Raw genomic sequence first — 25,569 nt, forward strand, 5'->3', positions numbered from 1 at the left:
ATAACTAACTTGCAAATGAGGCAGCATGAGAAATCCTTCAGAGTTTGTTAGAAATTCAGACACTTGCATAGCAAGCCACCTTCCTATACAAGCTAATTTCCAATAAATACTACTCGCCATTTTCCAGAAGACATTTACTATCACCCCGCAATCTCCCATACCTCGCATCCAGATTTTCAGACTTCAGCTATTATTTGCCTGGCTCCAAAATTGATACAAGTTCCTGGAGTTCTAGAGGCCTCTCAGAGCAGGTAAACAAACTTATTTAGAGGAGAAACAATTTTTTCAACTGCAACAGGGTTAATCCTTGGGGCTTGCAGACAATTAAGCCTCAGCCCAGGTCAGGGCTTTCCCTGGATAAGTTTATTTCTACTAGGCTTCTCATAAGTTTAGCTATGCACCGTGAACATCATATGACTTATGAGAAAAGTCTGCTCCCCAGTGTGGAAATTTCATTTCATTTCTGAGTTGTTTTGCAATGCTGCCATCACAGGTTTCCAGCAACATATTGCTCAATAACAGAGCAAGAAACACACATTCGTTATGTAGGATAAAAAAAAAATTGACCTCTTAGTCCTTTTTTTTTTTTCTTTTGGATTAAAATAAGGAGAGTTTGTGGTTAAGACACTGATCTATGACTTTATTGGAAAACCCAACCAACCACAAACAGTTCAGATCCTCCATCTGACAGACTTGCATGCACAACACTAGGTCAATCAACTTTCCGGACCACATAACTACACATAGCTATAGGTCCATGTATGCATGCGTGCACGCAAAGCTGTATGTGTGTACACACACACAAAACTAAGTATATAACCATAGAAGTGGGGACAGAAACCACCGTTTTCCTCAGCCAGCTTGAAGCGTAGTGGTATTTTCTGTCTCCTGCACAAAATAAAAATGAGATTTCAGAAGGATGACGGTGAATTTTTCACCAATTTTTTGAGTCTATTTCCACCTTGCTGCCCAATTATCTTTTCTGTTTAGGATTGTAGCCTGACCAAGACACTATGAAATCTACCACGATCGCATTCTTTTTTTTCTAGTTAATCTTAAGCCAAGAGGAAGAAAGTTGATTTCTTAAGCAACTATTACGGGAAAATACAGTGAAAACAATTCTTCATCCAGCTAGGCCAAAGAAACCTAGGCTTATAACAATCCATTATCATATTCTCTGCACATAAAGCAAGCAGAATCTGCAAGCTGTAGTCAGCATCTACTGTGAAATCAACTTGAAGAAATAACAGTATCTTAGGAATTTACTGAGAAAACAACAAACAAAAATTTCTGCTTCAATGGGAGGGATTAAACCACTTACAAACTGAAGTCTGTAAGAAGGGCTGTTCTTCCCTCCTCCCCATTCAAGTGGGTCCTACTTTCCTGCACTGATAAGCAGATTATTTCTGAGGACCAGGTGAAGGACATGTTATGTGATCTATTGCCTGGGAGTCCAGACACAGGCGGAGTTCAGCCTTTTATGTCTCAAAGGAAGCATGAAAACTATGTATGAAGTAATATATTTCCAAAGTTATTCTGAATCAATTTCTAGTATTGGCAAAATTCTCCTTCAAGTTATCCTGTAAAAGTAACAACTAAGATTACTAAATTGGTCAAAGAGTACACAAGATTACAAAGCTTTGGTATATAATTTTTTTTTTAAAAAAACAAAGCAGTTAAAACAAATGACAACTTGCAAGATAATTTCCTTCTTCAACAAGCAAACAAAAAATCCCAACAAAACCAAAGCCTTCCAAAACAGAGATACGCGAAGATTTAATGACAACATAGTAATCTTTCCTATATCATCTGAGAAACAGTTATTGTTCCCACCTGTAAAATTCTGCCTCTTGTAAGACTCCCCAGACAGCAAACCTTCAAGCAGTCTCCTCCCTCTACAATGACTAGGTATGAGAAGTGAGCTGCAACTAGTTTTTTCTTTCAGATGTGAGCACTAAGTAGTGCTGATGAATTGTAGTAACACACACCAGCCAAATACTGGAAGTTGCTATTAAAAATGTCAGAAAAAAAAATAACCTCTGGATATTCCTGTCAATTCCTTCACATTAAAAGATACAGACTTGGTATTACACTCAGTTCTGTGCAACTAGCCGAAGTGTTTACTGATGTCCTGTAAGCCTAACATTAGAACTGATGTGCTTCAAAAAAAGAGACTACAGAAAGCACTAGTCAAAGAGGTCTTAGTGTCCCCTGCTATCAAAGTTTCTGGAGCCTGCTGTAGCAGGTTTGTAAACAGAAGTGAAGACATCAGGTAGAAGTTCTTGCATTAAAAGCACAACTCCAGATTTGAACTGAGTTGCCTCTGCTGAATCAAGTTCAAGTTTACTCCAGATAGTTTAAAAAGCAACAAATTGGCATCTAAGGCTTCCTAGGAGAAGGTTAAAATTGTAGATCTTTCAAAAAAAAAAAAAAAAAAAAGAGTCCAAGAAAAAATAGTAATACCACTGACTGGGATAGAGTCACTCCTGGGAATCAAAACCGCGAGTACGCTGTTCTTTGCTGTTGCTGCTGTGATGGCGGCTGTCCTTGCTGTTGCTGAAGACGAACCTGCTGGGAATATGGATCCTCAAGAGATTTAACAAAAATAGTTGTTTTAGGCCCCGTTTTCCAGACAATACCATTTGCATCTATTACAGAGGACTCTACTGTGATGTTGTGGGTGCCAAGTATCACAAAGTTTAACAGAAACTGAGTGCTGAAGTAGTCGTTGTGTGGTTCCACCCTCTGCTCCATTTCATTGGTCATGTTGTCAATAGGAATCTGAGAACACATGGAAGGTAAAAATGCCATTTTATATAAACCTGCTAAAATAAAATGTCTGCTCTCTGTTTGAAAGAGAGAAAAAAAAAATAATCTTTGTCCTCAATTTTCCTAAACCAACGCATGGGCATATTTGAGCCACCTTGATATGCTTTTTCATCGATGAATGAATTCTTTTTATATCTATTTACAGAAGCAAGGTAGCTAACAAGTCTTTTTCTCCTCAAGGTTCTAGCTTTCCATAGAGTAATACGAGTCAGAAAAACATTGCATACTTCCTACTCTTGTTTTTCTTTCAGAAGCAACTGACTTTTCCCCCTCAAACAAAAAACCAACCCCAAAATGGACCAAAACAGGTCTTTCACTAGATGTCACACATTAGCAGAACCTGAACTTGAGACATGCGATCTTTTATAAAACCATTGACTTGAATTTCCTATGCGTCTCCTCGGGTGCTATTTAATTTGGACAGTCTGTCCTCGCAATTTCCACAAGCAAACAAAAAAAACCACCTTAAAATGAGAATAAAGAAGTTCTAGAGACTATATGGTAGAGAATAATCTATTCCTGCCTTTTTTTCCCTGTAGAAAGTTCCATATGATATATACTTATGTTAAAATTTCCTTATCTTAAGCACATTCCTAATGACTTGCTCTGAACATCACAAAGCCTCTTTTGTTTGGAAGAAAAGCTGTTACTAAAAATGTATCAGCATACAGCAGACTTAAAAATCCCAGATCCCTTCCATGCACTGTGCCTGGCTCTGGCCAGTGCTTGAGAGTCACCTGTCATGAGTGAGAGGATTACAGAAGAACCCATTCATTTCAATGTGAAAATTCTGCTAGCCAGAGCCAAACAAGAGAGCAGGAAAATACAGCAAGAAAGCTTAAGACTCCTCCTGGCTTTGTTCTATCCATACCTTATAGTCTTGTCCAGATTTGCTTTGCAGCACTGAAGAGACATTTAAGCAGACAGACTGGATTTTACGGAAAAGGCCTGGTTTAGATCCATGCTGAACCACTCCTTCCACCTTTAGGGCCAATTGCTGATTGTTCTGTACTGCAATAGGTTCTGCTGGGTTCCTCGGGGATGGAGACAGAGCAAGCTGAAACACAAGAAAAACAGACTAAAAGGTACTTTTATGCCTCCAGAAAAGTAAACAACTCAAGGATGAAACAGACGACCCTCTTACAGAAAAATTTCCAAGGAGGTGTTTGGTAGGGAAACCAGCAAATTGAAACACAGAACTTACATCTGACACTTGTTACTACTAGATGTGGTCTTTAATTAGTTGCACTTCTTTAAAAGAAGCAGAAAAAATCTTCTGCAAAATAGCTACAGGTTTAATATATTATCTGAACAAACAAGTAAAGTGCAGTAAGAGTAAGTATTAAAAATTTTAAGGCTTTCACTTTTCCCAGAAAAAAGAAGCACTTGAGTAAAAGAAAAAAAACCACCAAAAACCATGAAGGTCACATACAGCCATTCTTAGTCAGTTAGCTGATAAATATTACAATTTTTTTTCCAAGATCATAAATGTTGCTTTTTAAAGGAAAAACAATATAAATTTATAAAAGTTGCCTTCCCAGGACTAGATCATTATTTAGCTTTGTAGACTCAGAATCAACAAAAATTCCAGTTAGATTTTATCTTTAAGGCTTTGCAATCAAAGAACCAAATCCTACTTGCCTAAGTCACAGCCTAGTGGTTCTTAATGATCATATGTACATATTATTCAAGTTATTCCTAACAGATAAACCCAAATGCTATTTGCAGTTAAGTATCTTCACTAAAAACGCTGAAGCTTTGTGCCTTCAGTAAGGCTTTTCTCATGAAGTAAAGACTCTATAAAGAGAGGTTTTCGGTCACATTTCGGCAGTACTTACCTTAATACTTGTAGACTGCAGCTTTTGAAAAAAGTACCTTTGAAATGAAAGGGGTACCTTCAACAATGCAATTACAGCATTGCTCAGACAAGCTGTATGCTGTAAGAAACAGAGCCAAAACAGTTGAGAAAAAAAAATATTCATAGCATAGGAAAAAAGATGTGCCCTTGAGGTACTGAAACTGCAGTAATTTCCACTAGAAGTCCAGAAATATATTGATACAGTCATAGAATAACAGCCACTATGATGACAGTGACTACATTCAGCCTCTTTGTTTATGTTCTGCCCTTTATGGAGAAGGTATTCTGCTCCAGAAAGGACAAGGAGGCCAAGGAAAACAAAAATCCAAATCATTTCAGTCGTACTGTTAAGAGTCAGCAGAGCAGGATCTGCTTGAAACAGTCACACACAAAACCTTCACACACAAACTCTCAAATAAACAACAATTCCTCTCCAAGAAAACAAGACTGGCATTTACCACAATTTAATGCGATGCAACAGTTAAGTTTTAACCCTCTTGACTACTCCGCCTTTCCCCACTGCACTATGCTGTCCTTCTGGCTCAGACGAGCAAAGGCAGCACTACTGAAGTCACTGAGCTAGACTGATATGGAGCCAGTGACAACTAAGTTTACAGGGTTTACTTTTGCTACATTTTACACAACTCGTTCTTCTTTCCTATTTGGAATTGGTAAGGACTGTTGAATTTAGAAACAAGGCAAATAGATGCAAGTCATGACAACTGAAAAATAAACTACATTGTTCCCATCAACAAGCACTTCAGCTTTATGATGTTCATTAACAGTAAAAGACAAAACTGTACTAGCCCTGTAAAGGACTACATTTATCAGCTCAGTGTTTGCATTCAACACACTTTACATTGTGTTCTCTGATGACCTGCATCGATAAGAGAAACACTATACTCACAAAACACAGCATTAACTGCCAACAGCCCAGTGACCAAAGCTAAGCTTGTGCTTGACCCTCCAGTGCTGTGTGTGGTAGGGGAAGAATTCCTTCATGACAAGAGCACGAGCAAAGAAAATACACTTCAGTATTTGAATGAGAGCGTGGTTACAGATGTCTTGTAAAACCTTTAAGTATTTTTGAAGTAGTGAGTCTCCATAGAGACCATTTGTGCCGGTAAGAGATTATGTTAATTGAGTGTGCTCTTCAGTTTCTTGACCACCATAGACACATGGAGTTGCTGAGCTTCTGGAACCTTTGTCTGCTGAATATACATTTAAAACCGTTACTTGCCAAGTAAGACACAGGGGCGTACTTCCTGTTGAGGGATTCCACTTCTTCCAGTACGTGATTAAATACAGACATCATTCTTCTTTCATATTCACTCTCGACATGTGCTGTTCCATTTGAGCTATATTCCTGGAAACTAAAAAATAAAACTTTTCATCATGTCTAACATACTTTCTTCATTGTAATCTGGGAGGCTAGCTCTCAAACAGGCCCAACAAGACCATACCCTGTTACAACTTGAAATCCATTAAGAAATAATTATGGCTTTCAAACTGTTTGCTGTTTCTTTACTATATTTTTTCACTGTAAGGCTTGTGCTTTACATGTAAACCCTTCCTTAACCACAGTTTATCCATCACTTTCTGTCCACACCCTCTCTCAGCAGTTACAGGTCTAACAGACTAAGCATGCTTAATTTCCCCTAGCTTTTCTTTAAGTCTGCAGTGTTTATGTTTTTAAAAGTCTCACAACTCAAGGAAAAGCAAGAATGCCAGTTTTAGAGCGATTCATTTTATAGGCATTTTAATGTGATTTTTTAGTGGGTATAAGTCCACTGTTAAAAAAGAGCCAGAGGTGATGAATTTACATTAGAAGTTTAAACTAATTTAGTGCATATATTTTCAGGACTCTGAAGGAAACTAATGTGTGCTTACAAGTGGAAACAGTAGGTATGGGAGCTAACACAGAACAACACAAGTTAAAACAGGTGACTAAAGAAGAGATTAAAAGTTGGTGTTTTATTTTTATTTTTAATGCAAGTCTATATTGAGAACATTATACTGGATTTGTCTTCAAGAGCAAAATCAGTATAAAATTCAGAACCTGAAACACAGTCCCCAGCCTGCCAGGTATACTACCGCAGCAACAGGTCCTAAAGCCTGCCCAGAGTAGAAATAGAAGAGTCTAATGAAAAACTTTCTGAACATTCTTTGAATTCCTAGGCTTAAAGCCCCAAGGAATCAGAAATAAATAGCAAAGGAGTAGAAAGTTAACTATCAAAGCTACCTTGCAGATTCTGGATCCAAAATCAGAGCTTCTATTGCATGTGAAATCAACAGGCAGCTCTGCTGTTGTCTGATATTAATACTAAGGAGTTAAAAAACTTAAAAAAGTTGGCACCTAAACCAAGAAATGGAGTATACTTACTGGCACTTATTTCTCTAGCTTTTATGAAATAATCCTACAGTCATTACTTCTTTAGTAAACAGAGCAAGAACTATGAAAATCCCAAGTTTTATGCTGTTGCAATTTTTGTGTCATAACTTGTTCATAAATAATCCCTAACAATAGTATGGCAATGTTTATTTCCAAATAGGTTTTCAGCAATTGGTGCCTAATTTTTATGGTACTAACTGCTTCAAAATGACTTTGTGCCAGTCTTCATAGAAAAGAGGATTGTTAAGCTTCATGCTGTCCACACGAGAAGCAGAAAAATTCTAAGACTTTAAAAGGATACAGTTCTACATTCCGTAGAGTTGCCGAGTCCGCATCAAAAGATGACTGATACAGATCTCCATACCGTGTAGCCAGGTTTCGGAATTCCTCCATTGAGTGTTTCATCTACAGAGACAATGTTACTAGTGAAAAAAAAAAAAATCAAAGCAAAGCAAACCAAACAAAACCCCACACATCCAGAACACCACTACACTAAAACACACAGCACTGAAGGGATAAGACAAGATACTCTGGAAAAATACATTAACTCCTCACTTTTTCCACACAGATAAAAATCAGAGTAACAAACTATTATCCATGCATTAAACGGATATTTTTCCTGTAACACAGCACCAACATACCCTCCTTGAGTTTAAAAAAAAAACAAACAACACAACAAAAACAAAACAGAAAAAACAAAAAAACCTCACCAACAATCTCCCTCATCCCCTACTGGTAAATCAAACCGCTCTGTCTTTCAAAGACTACCCACTGATTCCTTCTTGCAGACTACATGCATTTTAGAAGGCAGCTATCTGGGTGTTCTGTGAAGTATCAAGTCAATTGCCAACACTCACCAGAGAGTTGCAGTAGGATCCTAAAGTATATATTCTTCCTTAGTGTAATCACAGTATGTGAGGCGTTTCAAAACAAAGTGTGAAAGGTCTCACTGCAAGGTTGAGTGTACCGAGTGGCTTACTACATGCATATCCTTGGAAGTTGTGCACATGAAAAGTATGAGAAAACCTACATACATGCTCAATTCCAAAAATGGCCTGCTACAGGCAGGTATTTTTTACAGCTGCAGATGAAAACTAAGGCCCACTACTGAGCAAAACTCTTCACTACCACTTTTCATTTATTCTGTCAGATGTGCTTGCCAAGAAACAAAATTCATACCAGAGTCATAAACATAACTGCACAAGAGTGAAACAAGAACACCTGCCTGGTTAGAGATGCGTCCACACCTTTGCAGATCATTTCCTGACGTCATAGCAATCGTTGTGGCAATAGCTGGTGGTGGACTTGTTTTTAGGCTGTTGCAGGTACAAATGAGTTGAGAAAAAGCTTGCAGAAGGTCAATTCTGAGTTTCACAAATCCACACTGAAAGCTCAGAGGATTAAGAGGCGTACTAGCAGCCTGAAACACAGCAATAGGAATGTTGGCAATCTGGGTCAAAAGCAAACATGATAAAATAACTTTGCAATGTCACTGAACTGTCTCATTAGACAACTGAACCCTTCAGTCAAATTCTAAAAGCTACTTTTTTAAAACTACATTTAACAAGTTGGCTCAATTTAAATCATACTGAATATAAATCATACAAAAGGTTGTAATTACTAAGCCATATTTCAAGTGTATCACCCTTGTAACAAATGTGACTTAAGCTGTTACAATGCTATTAGGGCATCTATTTCCTCTTTTTCCAAGGCCAAGTCATTAAGCTTCAATGGACGTCACTCCAGACAGTCCTTGCAATAAGAGAGACGCACTGAATTGGAAGGCAAACAGAAACACAAAAGACTGAAAAAGTGATTCTCTACATCAGCCAGAAGAGAAAAAATTAGCTAAAGTTACTCGCAGCAAGAGGAAGGGGTGATAACCTTTGATTTTTTCCAGAACTCTGAAACAGACAGGAACATTCCAAAGGCGCTGAACCTTGCATTTGATAAAGGCAGAGACATAGTTAATGACAACTAAGAACAGTAAATAACAGAACTCCAGGAGAGTAGAAATGCTGCTTTTACTTAGAAAATGCAGTTCTGTGAAACTTTGCTCCCTAAGAGCTTATGTGACGTGCAGAAGGATCTGTGACAACTTATGACACCCAGGAGGGGGTAGACTGCAGCACTCGAGATTTGATAATAGTTAAGCCAAAAATGCACCACTTATTTCTCTTATCCTGTTAGATTTTGAGAAGAGTACACTTTTTTCTTTGGGGGAAAAAGCCATCTGCAAAACAAAGCACCGGTACCTTCTCTTACTCAGAGAATAGAGTTATGTTAAACTCATGCATGTCTTTCCCAGTGCTTCTTATTCCTCAACAGAAAAGGTCACTTCTGGGAGTAAGAAGTTATAACCCATCCCAAAACGTTGCTAGGAATCATTTCTTTGTCAGCAGGAAGGCAGCAAACTAGTTTCTCACAAAACATTACGTCTTCTGAGAACTGGCCCACTATTGACTAAAGTGAGGAACATCAGCCAACTGCAACCACTTTAAACTACTGAGCTAGATTTTGTCCACAGAAATAAGAGTATTTCATCATTTGAGCCATTCAGCCCCTCTTATCTAGCACTTTGCTTCCTCTTCTCCAAGGGCATAAAAAAAAAAAAAGATTGCCTTTTGAATGGAAATTGTTCAGTTTATTCTGCAAGGGTGGTTTCAGAAAACTCTCTGTGGAAGAGATCTCACTGCACTGTAATGGCTCTACAGAGACTACATGCTTTTACAGAGAGCAAAGTACCAGTACTTATATCAGAAAACCCAGACGTTTTTAGTAGCACAAATTGGACTAGATTCCTGTAAATGGAAATACAAGCTTGTCTCATTAATACTGCAATTTACCTTATCTGCTACCCATATAGCCATGGGCAATAAATGAGTTACAATTCTTTTTTGAAAATGACAGAAAGAGCTCTTTGGGTCAGCCAAGTTCTTCAAACACCACCACTTGCTATCAACATACTTGGAGTTAGTGCCGCTCAATCAATGGTTATATTAGTGCTCTGCTCAAGTTCTGGATCTTCTCTAGATTACCAGCAGTGAAAAATAAGCACAATGCTACCAGTGAGACGCGTGTTCTATGCCAGAAAGAGCAGACCCTATTCAAAACCTTTGCTAACTATGCAAGCAAGTACACAGCAAGACAGATGGGGGCTGTGGCCAATACACGCTCTAAGTCCTTGCCCTCCCCACCCCTCACCTCTCATCCACCAAGTAATAGGACTTTTTTTCCTCAAATGGACTAACTCACATGAAAGAACATTTTGCACACAGCAATGCAAGACAGTTGCAGGTCTATCAAGAAGGAACTGAGAAATTTTCTGACAAGATCAGACACTGTCTGAGTATTTCATCATTGCTAAACTGGGCCGACTGAACATCTGCAACAGATTTACTGGCACAGAGTCTTCCAGCTACAAAGTGGATGGCTACACAGAGTTCATCATACGCGCTAACGCTGTGCAGTACCAACAGTGCCGAGTCATACTCTGCACTGAAACAGCAGCAATGGTAAAGGTGAAGCCAGAGGGAAGAGACACCAAAAGTCTTCAGCAGTCAGACTATCATGCACTTACAGCACTCTGCTCCCCTTTGAGATACCGAGTTCTGCAGATGCAAGCAGTGAGTGGCTCCTTTTAACAGCTGATACACTCAAGCCTGGTTAGGAATTTGTCCAGAGTGATGCAACAAGTCACGAACAGACAGCAATAAAACCCAATTTCCTCTTCTCTAGCCCTCTGAAACCTGTACTTACTCCTCTGGACCACAACAACCAACAGGAAGTGCTTTTCTGGGTGCAATATCTACGTGTAATGTGCAGGAAAAACTTAGCAGAGGAGATGAGGACAAGAATCCTTCAACAGAAAAAAACCCCAAACTCTAGGGAAAGGCTAATTAAATTACTGAATCACAGAATGACCTATTTAAGCAGGTTATTTTCCTGACTGTATTAAATATTAACATCTAATTAGATGAGGTCTAAATCTCAAAGTCTTCTAGACATTACAGCAATCTTGAAACGCTGAATTAAAAGGCTTATTCACTCAGCCAAGTTAAAGACAAATACTTCAGTAATGATGGAGCTTTCTCTCAGAGGACATGATGTAAAGATGTAAAATTTACATCCTTCCTGCTTATTCAGGGACATTTATTAATAAACAGTAATATCTGAACTTTATTAAACATTAATACCTGAATCGTCACAACACTGACAATTCCAGTAATGAGCTTCACTCAAAAGACATACAGAAAACTTTATGCAAAGGTTTCTTCTTGGAAACTAAAATATGAAATAAAACATTGTGTGAACCTGGATCATCTTTTGTTAAGAAGCAACTTCATAGTAAGAACTGAAGGTCTATATTCATTAATGCTTTTTTTGTTTACACTCACAGACATCACACACACAGCTTCTTGCCATTTTCACTACTTCAGAGAAAGTATTTGTATAAAAGCAGGTACCACCTAAATTCTTCTGATTTGATGAGATTTAATTGTCCTCCCTCTTCTTACTAAACTGGTGTTGTCTTGTTGTTAGGATTCCATGGGATCACATTTAAATCCTCCTCCGTATCTGGAGAAGATAGCAGCCAATTTAGACACATTCCCAAGCTTGACTACTACAATAGCTTTTACTCAGTCAAGACAAGGAGAAGAAAATTTTAAGTACTGTAACTTTAAAAAAAGGTCTGTCATACATATGATTTGCTCAAGGAAGGAAGCGGGGGGGAAGAAAAGAAAAAAAGAGAAATGTAGCTAATCACACTTAGCTGAGCTACATGATCTTCTCTCTGAAGATGCAGTGTGTTACAACTGGCTCTTCCCTCCAGGCCTCTCAAAAAGAGGGCCTGGCAGATGTCAGACATCTTTAAAAACTTTTCAGAGGTTTAAGAACATAAACCAAACAGCCCTGCTGCAGTACACAGTAAAGTAGATCTCTGCTAACCGTCAGTGATGCTATTCCTTTGTGATAGGATTTTAAAGCTTCAGCAATGCAAGAAAGCGCTGAGCTGTAGTTGTCCTCCTGCAAACCTGTCAGGCACTGTTCTGCATGGGAGAACTCCTTCAAACTGTTCAGCCAGAAGTAGAAGTGTTCTGAAGCCACTTGAGTCAGGAGGCTTTGATACAGTTCTCTGGCCATGTCATGGTTGCCCTGTAACAACAAGAATGTTTCCAAGAGGGGACATGAAAGAAGGCTGTGGGTTTCTATGAAACAAATACAAATAAGAGAACAGTAACATCTCCAGAGCTACTCTTACTTCCACAAAATAAGCATTTTTGCTTTTATTTACTGATAGGATTTTCATGAGCAAATGATTGGAAGAAGTTTCACTATTTTGATTTTTAAATTATCAGCCTGCGTGAAGTATAGTATTTATTTACACAAAATAATTCAACAAGGTAAGAAACAAATATAAAAATTTACTTTTACCCCAGCATCTTGTAGTAGGGTTTCTGTGTAATTCTAACCCCAGCTGTGACTTTGCTGAAGGGAAAAGGGAAACAATATTTTCTTCCTCTCTTCACATTGAAGAAGAGGAGCACACATCAGGATGGCCTATATCACCTTCTAAGGAACAGCTAGACAATACAAATCAGGCATGTGCTCAAGAAAGTATCGGGTCATTACTTTCTTCCTTCTCAAATACTTCAAAAAAGACAAGTGAAAAACTATTCTGATGGGATGACTGCCCTAAATGGCATATATCTGAATAAACATTCCAGGGAATTAAAAGGGAAGATGATTTTTATTCCCTCCCCTCCCCCCCCATTCATTTCCTCCTCCGAAGTCCCATTTTCCTTACTTTCTTTTTCCACTTCAAAAAAAGCCACTACCATCCTTCCAACCACACCAAATCTTTTTGGTCCAGGTATTTTCCCTTACCATTCTGGAAGCCTGCCTGGCTATCCTGTAGGCTGTCCATCCATTGGAGGCATTCTCAAGCTGCTGTTTGATAACAGTTTTGACTTCTGAAGATAAAGCTTTCTGACTGGAAACAAATATCACTGTGGCAAGAGAAACCTAATGAAGAGTAGAGGGGTGAGGAAGAGGCCTATATCTCAGGAACTAAAAACAAGGGGAAAAAAAAAGCCAATTCTGTTTCCTAAACTACCAGAAATTATCTTGATTTTGGACTCAAAGCTACATAGAAGATTACATATACATTTTAACTGAGGAACTTCTCAGTCATGTACGTTTTAAATAGTTATGGTAATCAAGTATTTCTTGCAGATGAAAGTCACTTTCATTTAAAGAATCTTTACTGTGGCTTTAGATAAGATATTTCGAATGCTCCAAATGAGTTAACAGGACACTTGTAATTTCTTAAAATTCAAATTAATTTCCAAATAGATGTGATAAAAGCATTTTTATCTCTTACAGTATATTGAAAGTTACATGAATTGGAATACCATACATAAATTGAGCTAACTGCCATTTTGTTTTTCCTATAACCATTATTTTACAGATACTCCAATAACTTCAATAGCTAGGTTTGTTTAAGCAGTGCCATCTGCTGGGAAGTCTAATGGAATACACTGCATAGTTCAGGTCCATCTACAAGATATGATTTTGACATTGAACACTGACATACGTAGTCAAAAGTTAAAGCAAAACTGAAAAGAGTGGCTATAGAAGACTGGCACACCAACTTGTACATAACAAATGACCTAGCTGCCTTTTTAAATAAAATCCATCCACGGTAGTTTAAAAGGGCTTTTCACCAGAAGGAGGTCTTACCAAGAGTTCCTGCTTTTTATCTGTGGCAGATCGTCCAATTAATTTGTAGAGGTCCATTAGGTCTCCTAGCATCCCATCCGCTAGGACAGGCAGCTGCATGGCAATAGCTGCTAAACAGTGGCACATGAGAATCCTAGCGGTGTCCTGGGCACTGTGCAGCTGGGTCAGCAGGGATTCAACTACTGACTGGCTCAGGTGAGGACGGCACTTGACCAGCTTTACCATACAAGTTAACGTGATCTGCAAATCACACAGCCAACAGGTACAATAAACACAATGGCTACTTACAAATAAAAAACCCAGACACACTTATCTGCAAGTATGATTGCAGAAATACAAAAGATCTGGTATTTTCAGAGCCGTGTACTCTACAAAAGATGAGATTTTTCTAAGAGCTCAAGCCTCTCTCCCTGTGCTTGCAGCACAAAAACATATCACAAATTCAAAAAACGATAACCTTCTTTCTCATACTACCAGCCTTTACAGGTAAATAACTAGATAAAATTACTGGTTATGCAGCTCATGAAGAGGGAAAATAAAAATAATCGTCTATAAAAGTATTGTAATCACGTACATTGCATTCCCATCTCCAAAAAACAGGTTCTCTCCAAGATTCTTTCCATCCTCCAGAGACACCTCTATCCCATGTTCGAGTTCATGTTTTATTAGAGCAGTTCCTCAGAGGAATGCCATTTTTTTCCCCTGAAACAATCAAATTACTCTAGAGCTGAGAGGAGTTGCACTATAGCTGTGCTCAGTTTCCCTACTGCTCTGAACTCTGATTACAGGCAAAATATAGAAAACCCTTAATTTCCTTCCACTATATTAGTTTCCACCAGAAAGGATCTGGTGCACGCTAGCCTTTCGTTACACAAGCTATTACTTTAACTTACAGCTGTGTTAAGGGAAGACAAGAATAATCACACCTTTAAGGTTGCCTGAGCTCCTGGACTGTCATCTTGACTACAAAGAACAAGAAGAGCTTCTAAGCCAAAAACTGCATCTTGCTCCAAAGGCAAAAGATCTAAGAAAAGAAAAACAGAGTAAGTCGTTTTCTGACCATAACTGGTGTAATGCTTGCACTGGTGTTGCAGTCATGACAGATAAGTATCTTCCTAATATTCTGCCTTACCTTATTTTGATTAGAAACAATTCTGCCATTCCATGTCTCAGGTAACTACTCAGCAGACATACTGTGACATTTGTAAAACGTGCATAAATCTCTGGACTAAGACTTCTAAATACCCTGTTATTTTTTTGCAACAGACTTTGTGCAAAGAGCTTGCAAAGGTTAACAAACAATTCACTAGTCTTACAGCAAAGATAAGACAAGCATTTATTTAGCACGAGTTCTACCGTACCCAGTAATTTTCCAAAAATTTGACGAAGATGGAATCTTCCCATTCATAAAATCATACAGAATATTTTCTACTAAATTATAGTCCCAATTCTCCATAACCAGCATGAAGGATCAGACAGATTTACAGACAAGACCAGTTAATACATCTTAAGTGCATAAGCCTGACTGTAAGCAGACACATTTCATTGTCCTTGCTTCCATTTACCTTTTTCCTGACAAGAGGCTGATATATTAGTCAGAATTCTCACACCATGAGCTGCAATGCCACGGTTATTATGGTAACAGCACTCCTGTGCTAGTTTTACTAAATCAAATGATCTCGCAGTTGTAGCTGTTGTTCCTAGATAAAGACAAGGCAAACAAGCCATAAAACAGCACAGTTCATAATTACACCACAGATCTTTTCAAGTATACATTTCTACAAAAAACCTGTATTGATTTAGGATTTTTTTTTTTTTTTTTAACATGTTTAAAAAAGATGATGCAATCTGGTCTAGTGGGAGGCGTTCCTGCCCGTAGCAGGGGGGTTGGAACTAGATGATCTTTAAAGGTCCCTTCCAACTTTAACCGTTCTATGATTCTATGAAAACATTTATCTCTCTCTCTCTTCACACACAGAGGCTCTCCCTCCATTCCTGAGCACCATACAAATTAGACATAGACTGAGAAAGTATATTTGGGTCTAAAGACTGATGTTTCAGGGTCTCAAAGAAATATTGCCTTAAGAAACATTATATCTGATTAAAAAAAGCTGGCGAGCATGATAACTATCAAGACATGCCAAAATGACTTAAGAGGATATACTACTTTTCTCCATTTCTGCAGCCCATGTAGTTGGGCTCATAATACTCATTAGGGCAGTGTGGCTTTCAAGAAGAAAAAAGAAAACAGTACGATCACCAGTTTATGAACAAAACACCTTGAATCACTTTAAAATGTCTAAAATTCCACCAGAGAATAGTCACAAGGCAGACAGGTTCACCTGGTACTGAAGCAGGCCATTCCCACAAGGGTGGCATAGCTTGACTGTGCCAGGGTAACATGCCAGCCCACTCTCCTACCATTTACTCTCCACGCTACTCAAAAACTGGCAAATCCATGGTTTCAAAGCACCTAAACAAGATGCACGTCAGCCATCTGAGAGGCATTACATTTCTTCATAAAATGAAGAAAAGTTGAAGACACAATATGCTTTCATATAGCATATTACCCACAAAATTCAAAACAAAATCTTAGGCCGTAACTATTCATGGGTATACCGTATCGAATTTTAAGTTTACATACAATGAACACAGTCTGACTCTCAGCTAGTGTTCTGAAGTTCAAAAATAGTTCAAGAATATGCTACAAAGTGTTTAGATGGAACTAATTATCAGTAGACAGCCACGCCATTAAAAATGCCAAAGATAATAATTTAATCTAGTCTTCTTACCTGGAGCACTGCTGAAGTACTGTTTAATGGCAATGGTCCCCGATAACGTGGAAAGAACAGAGAGCATGCCCAGTTTCAAGCTGTCGTAAGGAGTGTGAAGAGCAGATTCACAGAGAGCCTAAAGATTAGCAGGAGAAAAGATACAGAGGGAAGGGAGTCCAATGAGCTATCTGTATTAAACACTTAGTTGCACTTGTCTGTGAAGTTTTGAGAGTCAAGATTTTTCCACAGAAAATAGTATACTGAAATCAAAACTTAGAAGACATGTCTTGAAGCATATGTTTTAGTAGACAGAGGACATAACTTGCAGAAAAGTGACAGCGGGTCTCATACGCTACGAAACACCCATTATAAGTCATTTATCAATTAAAAATAAGTGGCAAAAATATTATCAGGTCTCATTGATCAAATATTGCACAAGAATTCAAGACAGCTTTTTTAGTCAACATGAGAGAAAGCAGTATGAGACAGAAATGTAAGTATATTCTGCCTCAGAGACTGCCAAAGCTGAATAAAGAAAAACAACACAGAACTAGTTCCACAGAACAAATAAAAACCCCAAATAGTGTTTTTATCAGGCATATGTTCTTGTACAGTGTAAGGGTTAAATTCTAAATAAGTTTGCAATTTGTACCAACGTAGTATTTTGCTAATCTACTGAATAGCATGGCATCAACAGACAGAAGATGGTACAATGATTAGGGTTGAAAATGAGTCTTGATGTCTCCCAAGACACTGATGTTTTACTCCAGTACTATTAGATCACCACCCAGGGCATATTTGAAACAGTAGCTGTGAAGAATGCCAGGAGCACAGAAGAATTAGCAGGACGGCAGACTGCTTGTTACCTTCACAGTCAGTAGGAGGACTGCTCTAAGCATCAACAGCTTCTAAAGCTGATGTCTAGAAATCAGTGAAGTCTCCACAATTCAAAGACCGAGCCTCCTAAGTGACCTACACAGACAGACCCAAAATGCTGAAGAAGTTAACACTGCTTAAACTCTTGTTGGTAAAAAGATAAGAAGCAGGTTTTGCCGTGAGAGAAAGAGAGTCTTTTGCAGTCCCTGTTGTGTAAACGTTACCAACTTAAATATATAGAAAATATATGGAAAAAGTCGAAATGTTTACTTTTTGGAAGTCGGAAAAACTCTCCTTACTTCTGAATGCCATTCAGCAAGCAGTAACAAGCTTCAGGCAATTAATTTTGTTCTAACCCAGTCACTGGTGTAGTTCTGACATCAATGGAACTTTTTCCTATGCATTTCAACCATCAGGACACCTACTTTAAGACACTGCATCACAATGAAAACCATGTTATCAGTGTCTCTAACTTGTATTGAGATAACTACTAATCAGGCATAATGGTTTAGAGTACCATTTTGACTGCAAAGAATCCATAATTAAAGCAATTTCTTAACATTCCTAAAAGGAAATAATTTTCTGGTATTAATCCATATGAAGAATAAAGCAGTTCACTAAAACAAAAACCTCTGCATGCTCCAAATCACCTTATCTAAGAATCGAAGGCAAAGCAAAACGTGCTTTATTCTCACACAATCATTAACAAAAATCTGCAGTTTTTCCTCCCAGCTGTCTTATGCTCCAACAGCATATCGCAAAAGTAGTTTCCAAGAACAGCAAAAACAAAGAAAAAAAGACTCAGAAAAATAGAGCTATAAACCTGTGCCATTAAGTTCTTGAAATATTTACTTTCCCATTACAATCTTTCTTCTACAGTCATTTCTACCAGAAAAAGGGAAAGACAAGGGGAAAAAAGCGACTGTCACTGAATGAAAGTAGCAATCCTATCTACAATGTAACAACTGTTTCCCCAAACAATACAGATGCATTATAAACGCCTTTTAGGGCCTCATTCATGCAACAGGTGCCACAAGTACACTATTGAAATCGAGCCATTAATCCTAACAAATGAAGTCAAAATGCCATTTGTCCTTTCAGGTATACCTTGCTGGATAACAAATGCTGGGTGCTTTAACGAATTCCAGAGAGACACTCTGTGTTGCATGAGAGCATTAATACATACTCAGTATCATGAGGTTAACGTAACCATTCAGCTCTCACGTCTATTATCTTGGATCAGTTTGTCAGATGGAAAAAGTTAGGCCTTTTTACAGTAAGAACATACGACATGACACATGTACTTCCTCAGGTATAATACTTCAGCTTTGATCCTCATGGGTCAACTTACCCAACTCAAGATATTCTATGAAGTGTTCATTAATAGTTGGCTACTCTGCTTGGCAGAGTACCCTGACTTAGGGATATGGAGATGTACATTCTTTCTTATTTTGCCTCCCAAATTGTTCTTCTGGAAAGAATTCTACAACTAATTGCAAAGTTTCATCATAAACTTTAGCTTAAAAATGTACAAACCTGAATATTTTCTCTGCTCCATGTATGTGGTGTCTTGTTGGCCAACAACTTTAAATCTTGTATCGCAAGCCTCTTCACAGCCTTCCTGGGATCATTCTTCAAGTACTGCAACAAAAGCTGGATCTGAAACAAAGTAAATTCATTGTTTGAGAGAAATGCTACTAGAAGGAAGTATTTTCGAAAGTACTCATGAAGAAATTTTGAGCATACTCTGTCAAAACTAACTTGCCGTATCTGTCTGATTGCCTGCCACACAGAAAAGCTCTTGCTTAGGCTGTGATGCCATGGCAAGCTAAAACAGTCCAACAGCCAACTTCTACCTGCTCTTCTTGTTCACACACCCTACTCTACATCACCATGCATACCTAAGAAACCTTGAGACCTGTTTCAGCACTCACAGAAATACCATAAAACACCCCCAAGAAGCTCAGTAAACACCTTACACTGTCATAATTACGCTACTAGTGCCAAATGCCCAGAATACTTAACTAATTTGAGTGTCTGCACGATCTACAGTTAACAGACAGTAACACAGACATACTTTGTATGTCTCAGTAGTTGCCAAAAACAAACCCAAAACCCCAACCAAACAAAAACAACCTCTACCCAGCCTCTCCAAAGCATTTATCTCAAATTAAGTGACACTTGAATGCATGTCCTTTGTTGTGTTCCTGTCCTGCAAATTTACAGAGATGGAATAGCCAGCACATGAAAAAAGCATGAACATGCTGACCATGGATCTCCTCTCCATCCCCACCCTGGCTACATCACTTCCTAGTAGCATTGGCTGTTGTGTTGCAGAAATACAGCCTAAATCACCATGTTTACCACCATTAAAAAAAAAACAAAAAAAACGACCAACAACAAAAAACCAACCCAGCAAAAAGCACATCAAGTGTTCTAATGTTGTTTCAGTTGACTTAGATTCAGTACTATCAAAAGCATCCTCTGAAATAGAGAAATCAGCCATACCAAAAATGTTTCAGACAGATCAACGCTGTTAGTCTAACGATAACAGGCATCAGCCTTCTATAGCTGTAGAGGATTGAAAGAAAGCAAAGAGATTTCCGTGACTACTTTACAAGGATTAATTAGATCAATCTCAAATCTCACTGTGTTCAGACCTGCTATATAAATCATGTCCATAAAGCACATTATCAGAACATAAAAGCATTGGATTTTTTTCCAATCACTGCTTTCCCATAACTTGTTTTATAGTCCTAGATTACAGCAAGAGATTCAAATTCCTCAGAGTTCGTCAAGAAACACATTTTTAAATGCCCTCTATGCTACTGAAATATTAATCTGCTTGTATGCAATGAAGGCAAAAGACACACCCATGAACCAAGAGAATATACAGCAGTGAGAAGTGAAGCCTGGGTTCTACAGGTAAGATGAAATGCTTTCAGAAAAAGTCAGAGTATTTGCTTTCCTAAATGCTGACTGATCCTAGTTGATTTCAATCCCAGCTGATCTAAGGAAAAGACAGGTTATAAATCTGTAAAGAAGGGTTCCTGTTTTTGATGGGGTTATCTGGAAATGGGGCCAGATAGGGGAAAAAAATAGAGAAAGAATACCCTGGAAACTGCTGCTGCTTTCATACAGCACATAGGAGCAACCACCCTAGCATATCTATCACGATTTATTTTTTATGCCAGCTAGAATCTGAGGTTTTTAAATGTACTTTAAGTTGAAGAAATGAATTAGGAAGAATTACCTGTTTGGGAATGTCAACTAAAGAAGAAGCAGCAAGCAGAGTAAAAGTGTGCAGAGTAACAATGACCATCTTGGTAGAGGGGTAGGACGTTACCAGCTGCTGCAGCAGCTGCCGGGAGCTGGAGGCCAGGCTGGCATCATGATGCATGTGCTGTAGAATTGGGATCAACTTCAATTTCAAGTCCACAGGTGTGGCCAAACCTGCAACAAGGAAGAGAAATGCAGGCAGAACGTAAGTCCTTTGTACTGGCTTTTGGCAGTACTGAGGCACACAATTTGTCTGTGCTGCTACCACTGCTGAACACAGATTGTGCAAACACCTACGTTAGCTTCAAATAACTCATCTACTAGCTAGCAGCATAACAACAGCGGTATCCAGCACTTTTATGGCTCTTTGAGATGGTTGCTCCTTGCTTCATTGCAGGTAACACACATACTAACTCATCTGAAGCAACCCGTGGTAGTCTATGTAAGTTTATTCACCGTACTACAGATGAGCTTTTATTCTTTACCAAACAGGTGTTTTGAGAACTTACAGTTTCAATAGGACACAACAACCAGACGTTAGACTATTGGTTAGCTAATTTAATTGAAAAACTGGAATAATTTGAGGATAAGGGCAACAGCATTGTGATATCTGACACATACATATAGATAATAAAGAATTCTCAGAGAAATTAAAGCTTTTCCCTTCATGTACCTTGAATCATCTCACTGATTTTATTGCATATTCCAGCAGCAAAATCCCTGTAGAGAAAGGACAAAGTACCAGGTGAAATGAAAAAGAAATACTTAAAAATAAATATCAATTGAACTACTGAACATTGTATTTTAATAATAAAAACTTTCACAAAAGAGTGCTTACTAAGACCTAAAGTTTTAGAACCCCTGCACATAGGCATGATCAAATGATAAAATAGAAGCTTTCAAAAATGTGTCAGTGATAAACAGCACTACATTTTGTTCCCTAACACGTCTGTAAAATAATCCATCATTAAAGCTGCTATTACACTTTGCATTCCCATATTTATGAGCTTTCCATTACTGTTTTATTAAAAAAAAAAATCCGTTAAACTTGTATTCGGATTTCTTTACAATACCATTACTGCACATAATTAAATGTTTTGCTATAAATGACATGGTTAGCACTGCAGAAGAAAATATTAAGGTTTGTGAATGCCAGTGTCAATGGACTTTCCATTCTCTGTAATATGAAGAACTGAAAAAAAAGTACTTCTTACTTCGATTGTGCAGAAAAGTTGGCAGCAGCAAATATAGCAGCTTCAACTTCCACGTTATCATGGGAATCCAAACTCTGACGAATACTGTGATGTGCATTCTTCCTTTCTGGAATAATAGATGCCATGCTGCCCAACATTCTACAGAAATAAATCACAGCAAAATCAGCAAGAACAACGATCATGAAGAAATGCAAGATGAAACCAAATAGAAATGTAAAGGGACTGGTTAAAAGACTGTTTTTATAGCAATATGTGCTTTTCCGTATCTATTACAGAAATAAATAAATGATCAAAATAGGCATGTAATTAAAAGGTAACAAATTTTGTCATGTGGGTTGTATCAGTGGTTTAATAAAAAACTGATTACATGTTGATACCTTTTAGCTTGAAAAGGGCACAGTGAGAAACTTAGCAAGAATTCTTATAAAATTAAGAGTGCACTATAGCACGAGGAAAAAATATTTTTAAAATGCTTTGACATTCAAGCTCTGGTATCAATACAACAGTTTTACTGCTAAAATGTACTGATGGCTATTTTCAGACACACACGAAATACACATCATGGGATATACATTCAGTGGTGGTCTAAGGGGAAAAAAACAACTTAGATAACTGTTTCTACCCTTTGTATCCCTCTTCCCAATTAAGACTGCAGAAGTAAGTGCCAGATATCTGAAGTCACAAATTTTAGCCACATGCTAAGAAAGCAAAGTTTCTAGAATGCTACCATGATCAAGTAAACAAGTATCAGACTTTCATCATTTATGTCTAAGATCTTTCACTGATGCGAGACAAGGTTATTACTGGGAATAGCTCAATACCTTTTTTGTAACTGCTAAAAAAGGAGAAAATCAATCTAAACTTTGCTAAGAATATCTCAAAGATACTTTTTAGGCATATTTAGCATAATCCCATTAAAAGAAGAATGAATGCAGGATTTGCACTGATGGTAATTTTAGCAAGAGTTCTATGCAAATATTTACACACAGTTATCTCGCAATAAAATTCCACAGACACAAAATTTTGTTTTAGCAGATCTTTCTTTCAGCATGCTCTTTCTTACTGACACTATTTAAGGAGGACAAAAGCAAATCAACTGAAGATTTTCAACTGGAACTGCTGAACCAACAGCCATTTTACCCTTGCATTTGATACATCCTGTCAATTGATTACTAATTTAAGCATTTTTTTAAACTGAGCAGGTTCCTGGGTCTTCTAGCAGTCTGTAAAGATAACCCTCAATGCCAGTCAACAGCTGTAATCTTATGTTAGAATACTGAAGTGGAACTACAAGAAAACATGTAGATATATTGTATTCATAGATCGCTGAGACAACAGAGCATGAAAGCACAACCTCAAATAAAATATCAAAAGAAGAAAGAAATGGATGTATGAGCTAATCAAACCAACCCCTGTTAATGCCTCCCATCTTCCAATAGTGAAGGAGTAAGAATTCTAAATGGGTAAAAGAAAAGAATACAAAGGGAGAAAGAAAAGCGCTCTCTTCCCATTTGAATTCACTTGCACAGGAGTTGGAAGATACAGTTAAGACGATCATATTAGCTAGTGGTAGAGACACAGACACCAAAGCAGCAGCACAGTGACATTAAAGATAATTTTATGGTTTTCCCCATTTGATTCCCACGGAAGTCCAAGCAACCAATAATACAATGTCACTCCCTTAGAAGTTATTGATTAGAAACCAACAAGCTGTAAACTTCTAGGACAACAATAAACGAAAAATAGCTGCAAGTGTAACAAGGTTCACATAAATAAGTTTTGGTTACAAGCTAACAAAAAATACTTTGACAGGTAAGTAAGCACTTTCGGTCCTAGTCTAAATATATCGTAGGCAAGATATGACATGTAGCATATAGCTATTCTCTGGATTACGCATACAACAGGTTCATTTTTCTTCTCTTCAGTATACAAAATTTCAATGCTGCAAATGCTGTTTCGCCTGCAGCCATCCACAAAATTCTCACCAACAGAAATGGTTAATAATCTTGTTGTTCTGATCACAGATCCTTATCGCTCACCCCCTTTAAAGACAGATGTCTTCGCTTTTAACTCCATGAACAATGTATAAGACACCTCCTATATTTCATTCATGGAGTTTCAGATTTTGTTATTCCAGACTAGCATACTAATAATTAGCTAGAGATTTGAAGTAAGTTAGGTTCATTTTTGTAATACATACCGAAGTGTAATAGCCCGAGCAACTGGATCGTTGCTATGAATTACTGAGAAAACTCTTTTGACAAACTCATCCACATTTAGGATCTTCTCTAGGTGCTTCTCACTCTGCTGAGTAACTTTCAGCACACACAGCCTCAGGAAGTTGTTTCTATTAGAAGACACACACATTTCTTTATCAGGCTGTTTTATAATAAAAATTCAAACACTTTAAACATGAAATTATTTAAAATAGAACTCATGAAAGTAAATTAAAACAAGGAAAGGTCTATGCTTTAGAAACATTATATTTAATTAGACTCCTACAATCAAAAAGAGACTATTAACACACTATTGTTTTATTTTCTAGTACAGGCAGTGTAAAATTTAGGCACAATTCCAGGGAAATGAAACTGTTGGCACCAGTGAGAAGGACTGTAAGCAGATGCCTCTTTTGTGCACACTTAGGGATCTAATTCTGCTAGAAAAGCACGTCTAGGACTAAGACAGAAAAGTCTAATTGCCATTGCCAGGTGTGAGTGAAGTTCTTTTCCTTCCTGGAGCCAACAGTGAAAGATTCCACAATGGCAACTCTGTAAGCTACTACAAAGTAGCTCCAATGCCATCACACTCATCATTTGGACACTGGGCACTTGGAAAAGCTATACTTTGGGCTTTGTTATTAACATTCCTTTGACACGGAATGTGCACATACGATCATTCATCTATTTATTAATTGTAAATTTGAAGGTGTCTACAGAGCAGAATTTACACCAGTGAACTTAAAACCAGTCAGCAAGTGAATCCTGAAATCAGGGCAGGTGGAAAGGAACGGTGTCACTGATCACTCACAGCCACGCAGGCCCACTACAGACAAGGAAAGCAAGCGTCAGTCAAACACAACTCTACTTACCCCACCCTGAAAACATCAGCTAGCTTCAGGAAAGCTGAATTGATGAGAATAGGGAAAGGATACTTCTGGAAAAGCCTGGGAAAACGAACGACGGCTTCGCACTGCTCCCCGAGCTTGCCAGACCTGAGGCCTAAACAAAATAACCATAATTACTGGGGAAACCGATGTTCCGTCAAAACCGAGTCCTTCCTCCACCCCGTCCCCGGCGGTAAAGCGGTACCAGACACCTCCCGGCCGCTGGGGACCCAAGGACGGGACTTACCCGCCCCCCACAGCGCGGCGTGGGGGCAGAGAGCGGGTACCAACTGCCCTGCGGGCAGCCCCAGCCCCGCTCCCTAGGCCGGCCACAACCCCGAGCCCACCCTCACCTTTGTCCAGCTCCATGAGGGCGGAGTTGGCATCCAGCTCCTGCTCGCCATAGCCCGCATCGGCCAGGAAGGACTTGGCGCTGGCAGCCATACCGGCCCTCCTTCAGCGCCGCTCCCCGCCCCAGCCGCTACGCATGCGCAGTCGCC

The 25,569-nt window shown here is 38.4% G+C and overlaps 1 protein-coding gene across 4 annotated transcripts; it reads right to left on the reverse strand.

Moving 5' to 3' along the window:
- Positions 1–1,632: 1,632 nt before the first annotated feature.
- Positions 1,633–25,549, reverse strand: INTS7 (integrator complex subunit 7). Of its 4 annotated transcripts, none has more exons than XM_074168191.1 (20): positions 25,423–25,549; positions 25,055–25,184; positions 24,167–24,313; positions 21,967–22,104; positions 21,426–21,472; positions 20,727–20,926; positions 19,010–19,132; positions 16,616–16,733; positions 15,389–15,523; positions 14,750–14,847; positions 13,824–14,063; positions 12,969–13,106; positions 12,030–12,236; positions 8,305–8,499; positions 7,381–7,484; positions 6,930–6,998; positions 5,928–6,060; positions 4,668–4,766; positions 3,701–3,886; positions 1,633–2,781 (listed from the first exon to the last, which is right to left on the reverse strand). In XM_074168191.1, the coding sequence occupies exons 1-20, from the start codon at positions 25,511–25,513 to the stop codon at positions 2,494–2,496; spliced, it is 2,886 nt and encodes a 961-aa protein (XP_074024292.1). In that variant the 5' UTR covers positions 25,514–25,549; the 3' UTR covers positions 1,633–2,493. The 4 variants fall into 4 exon arrangements, with proteins under 4 accessions (XP_074024292.1, XP_074024293.1, XP_074024294.1 ...); XM_074168192.1 differs by having other exon boundaries at positions 2,494–2,781; positions 5,970–6,060; positions 25,423–25,513; XM_074168193.1 differs by having other exon boundaries at positions 2,494–2,781; positions 4,668–4,724; positions 5,946–6,060; positions 25,423–25,513.
- Between the last annotated feature and the right edge of the window lie 20 nt (positions 25,550–25,569).

Source organism: Numenius arquata, chromosome 2, assembly GCF_964106895.1.
Source record: "Numenius arquata chromosome 2, bNumArq3.hap1.1, whole genome shotgun sequence".
Lineage (NCBI taxonomy): Eukaryota > Metazoa > Chordata > Aves > Charadriiformes > Scolopacidae > Numenius > Numenius arquata.

Bases quoted from the DNA above. Each gene is read 5' to 3' on its own strand.
- INTS7 (XM_074168191.1), bottom strand. From the start codon at position 25,513: ATGGCTGCCAGCGCCAAGTCCTTCCTGGCCGATGCGGGCTATGGCGAG. The intron at 12,237-12,968 runs GTAAGGGAAAAT...TTGTTGTTACAG, and splicing joins CCAGGCAGGCTTCCAGAATG to GGCAACCATGACATGGCCAG. The intron at 2,782-3,700 runs GTATGGATAGAA...ATGTGTTCTCAG, and splicing joins AATCTGGACAAGACTATAAG to ATTCCTATTGACAACATGAC.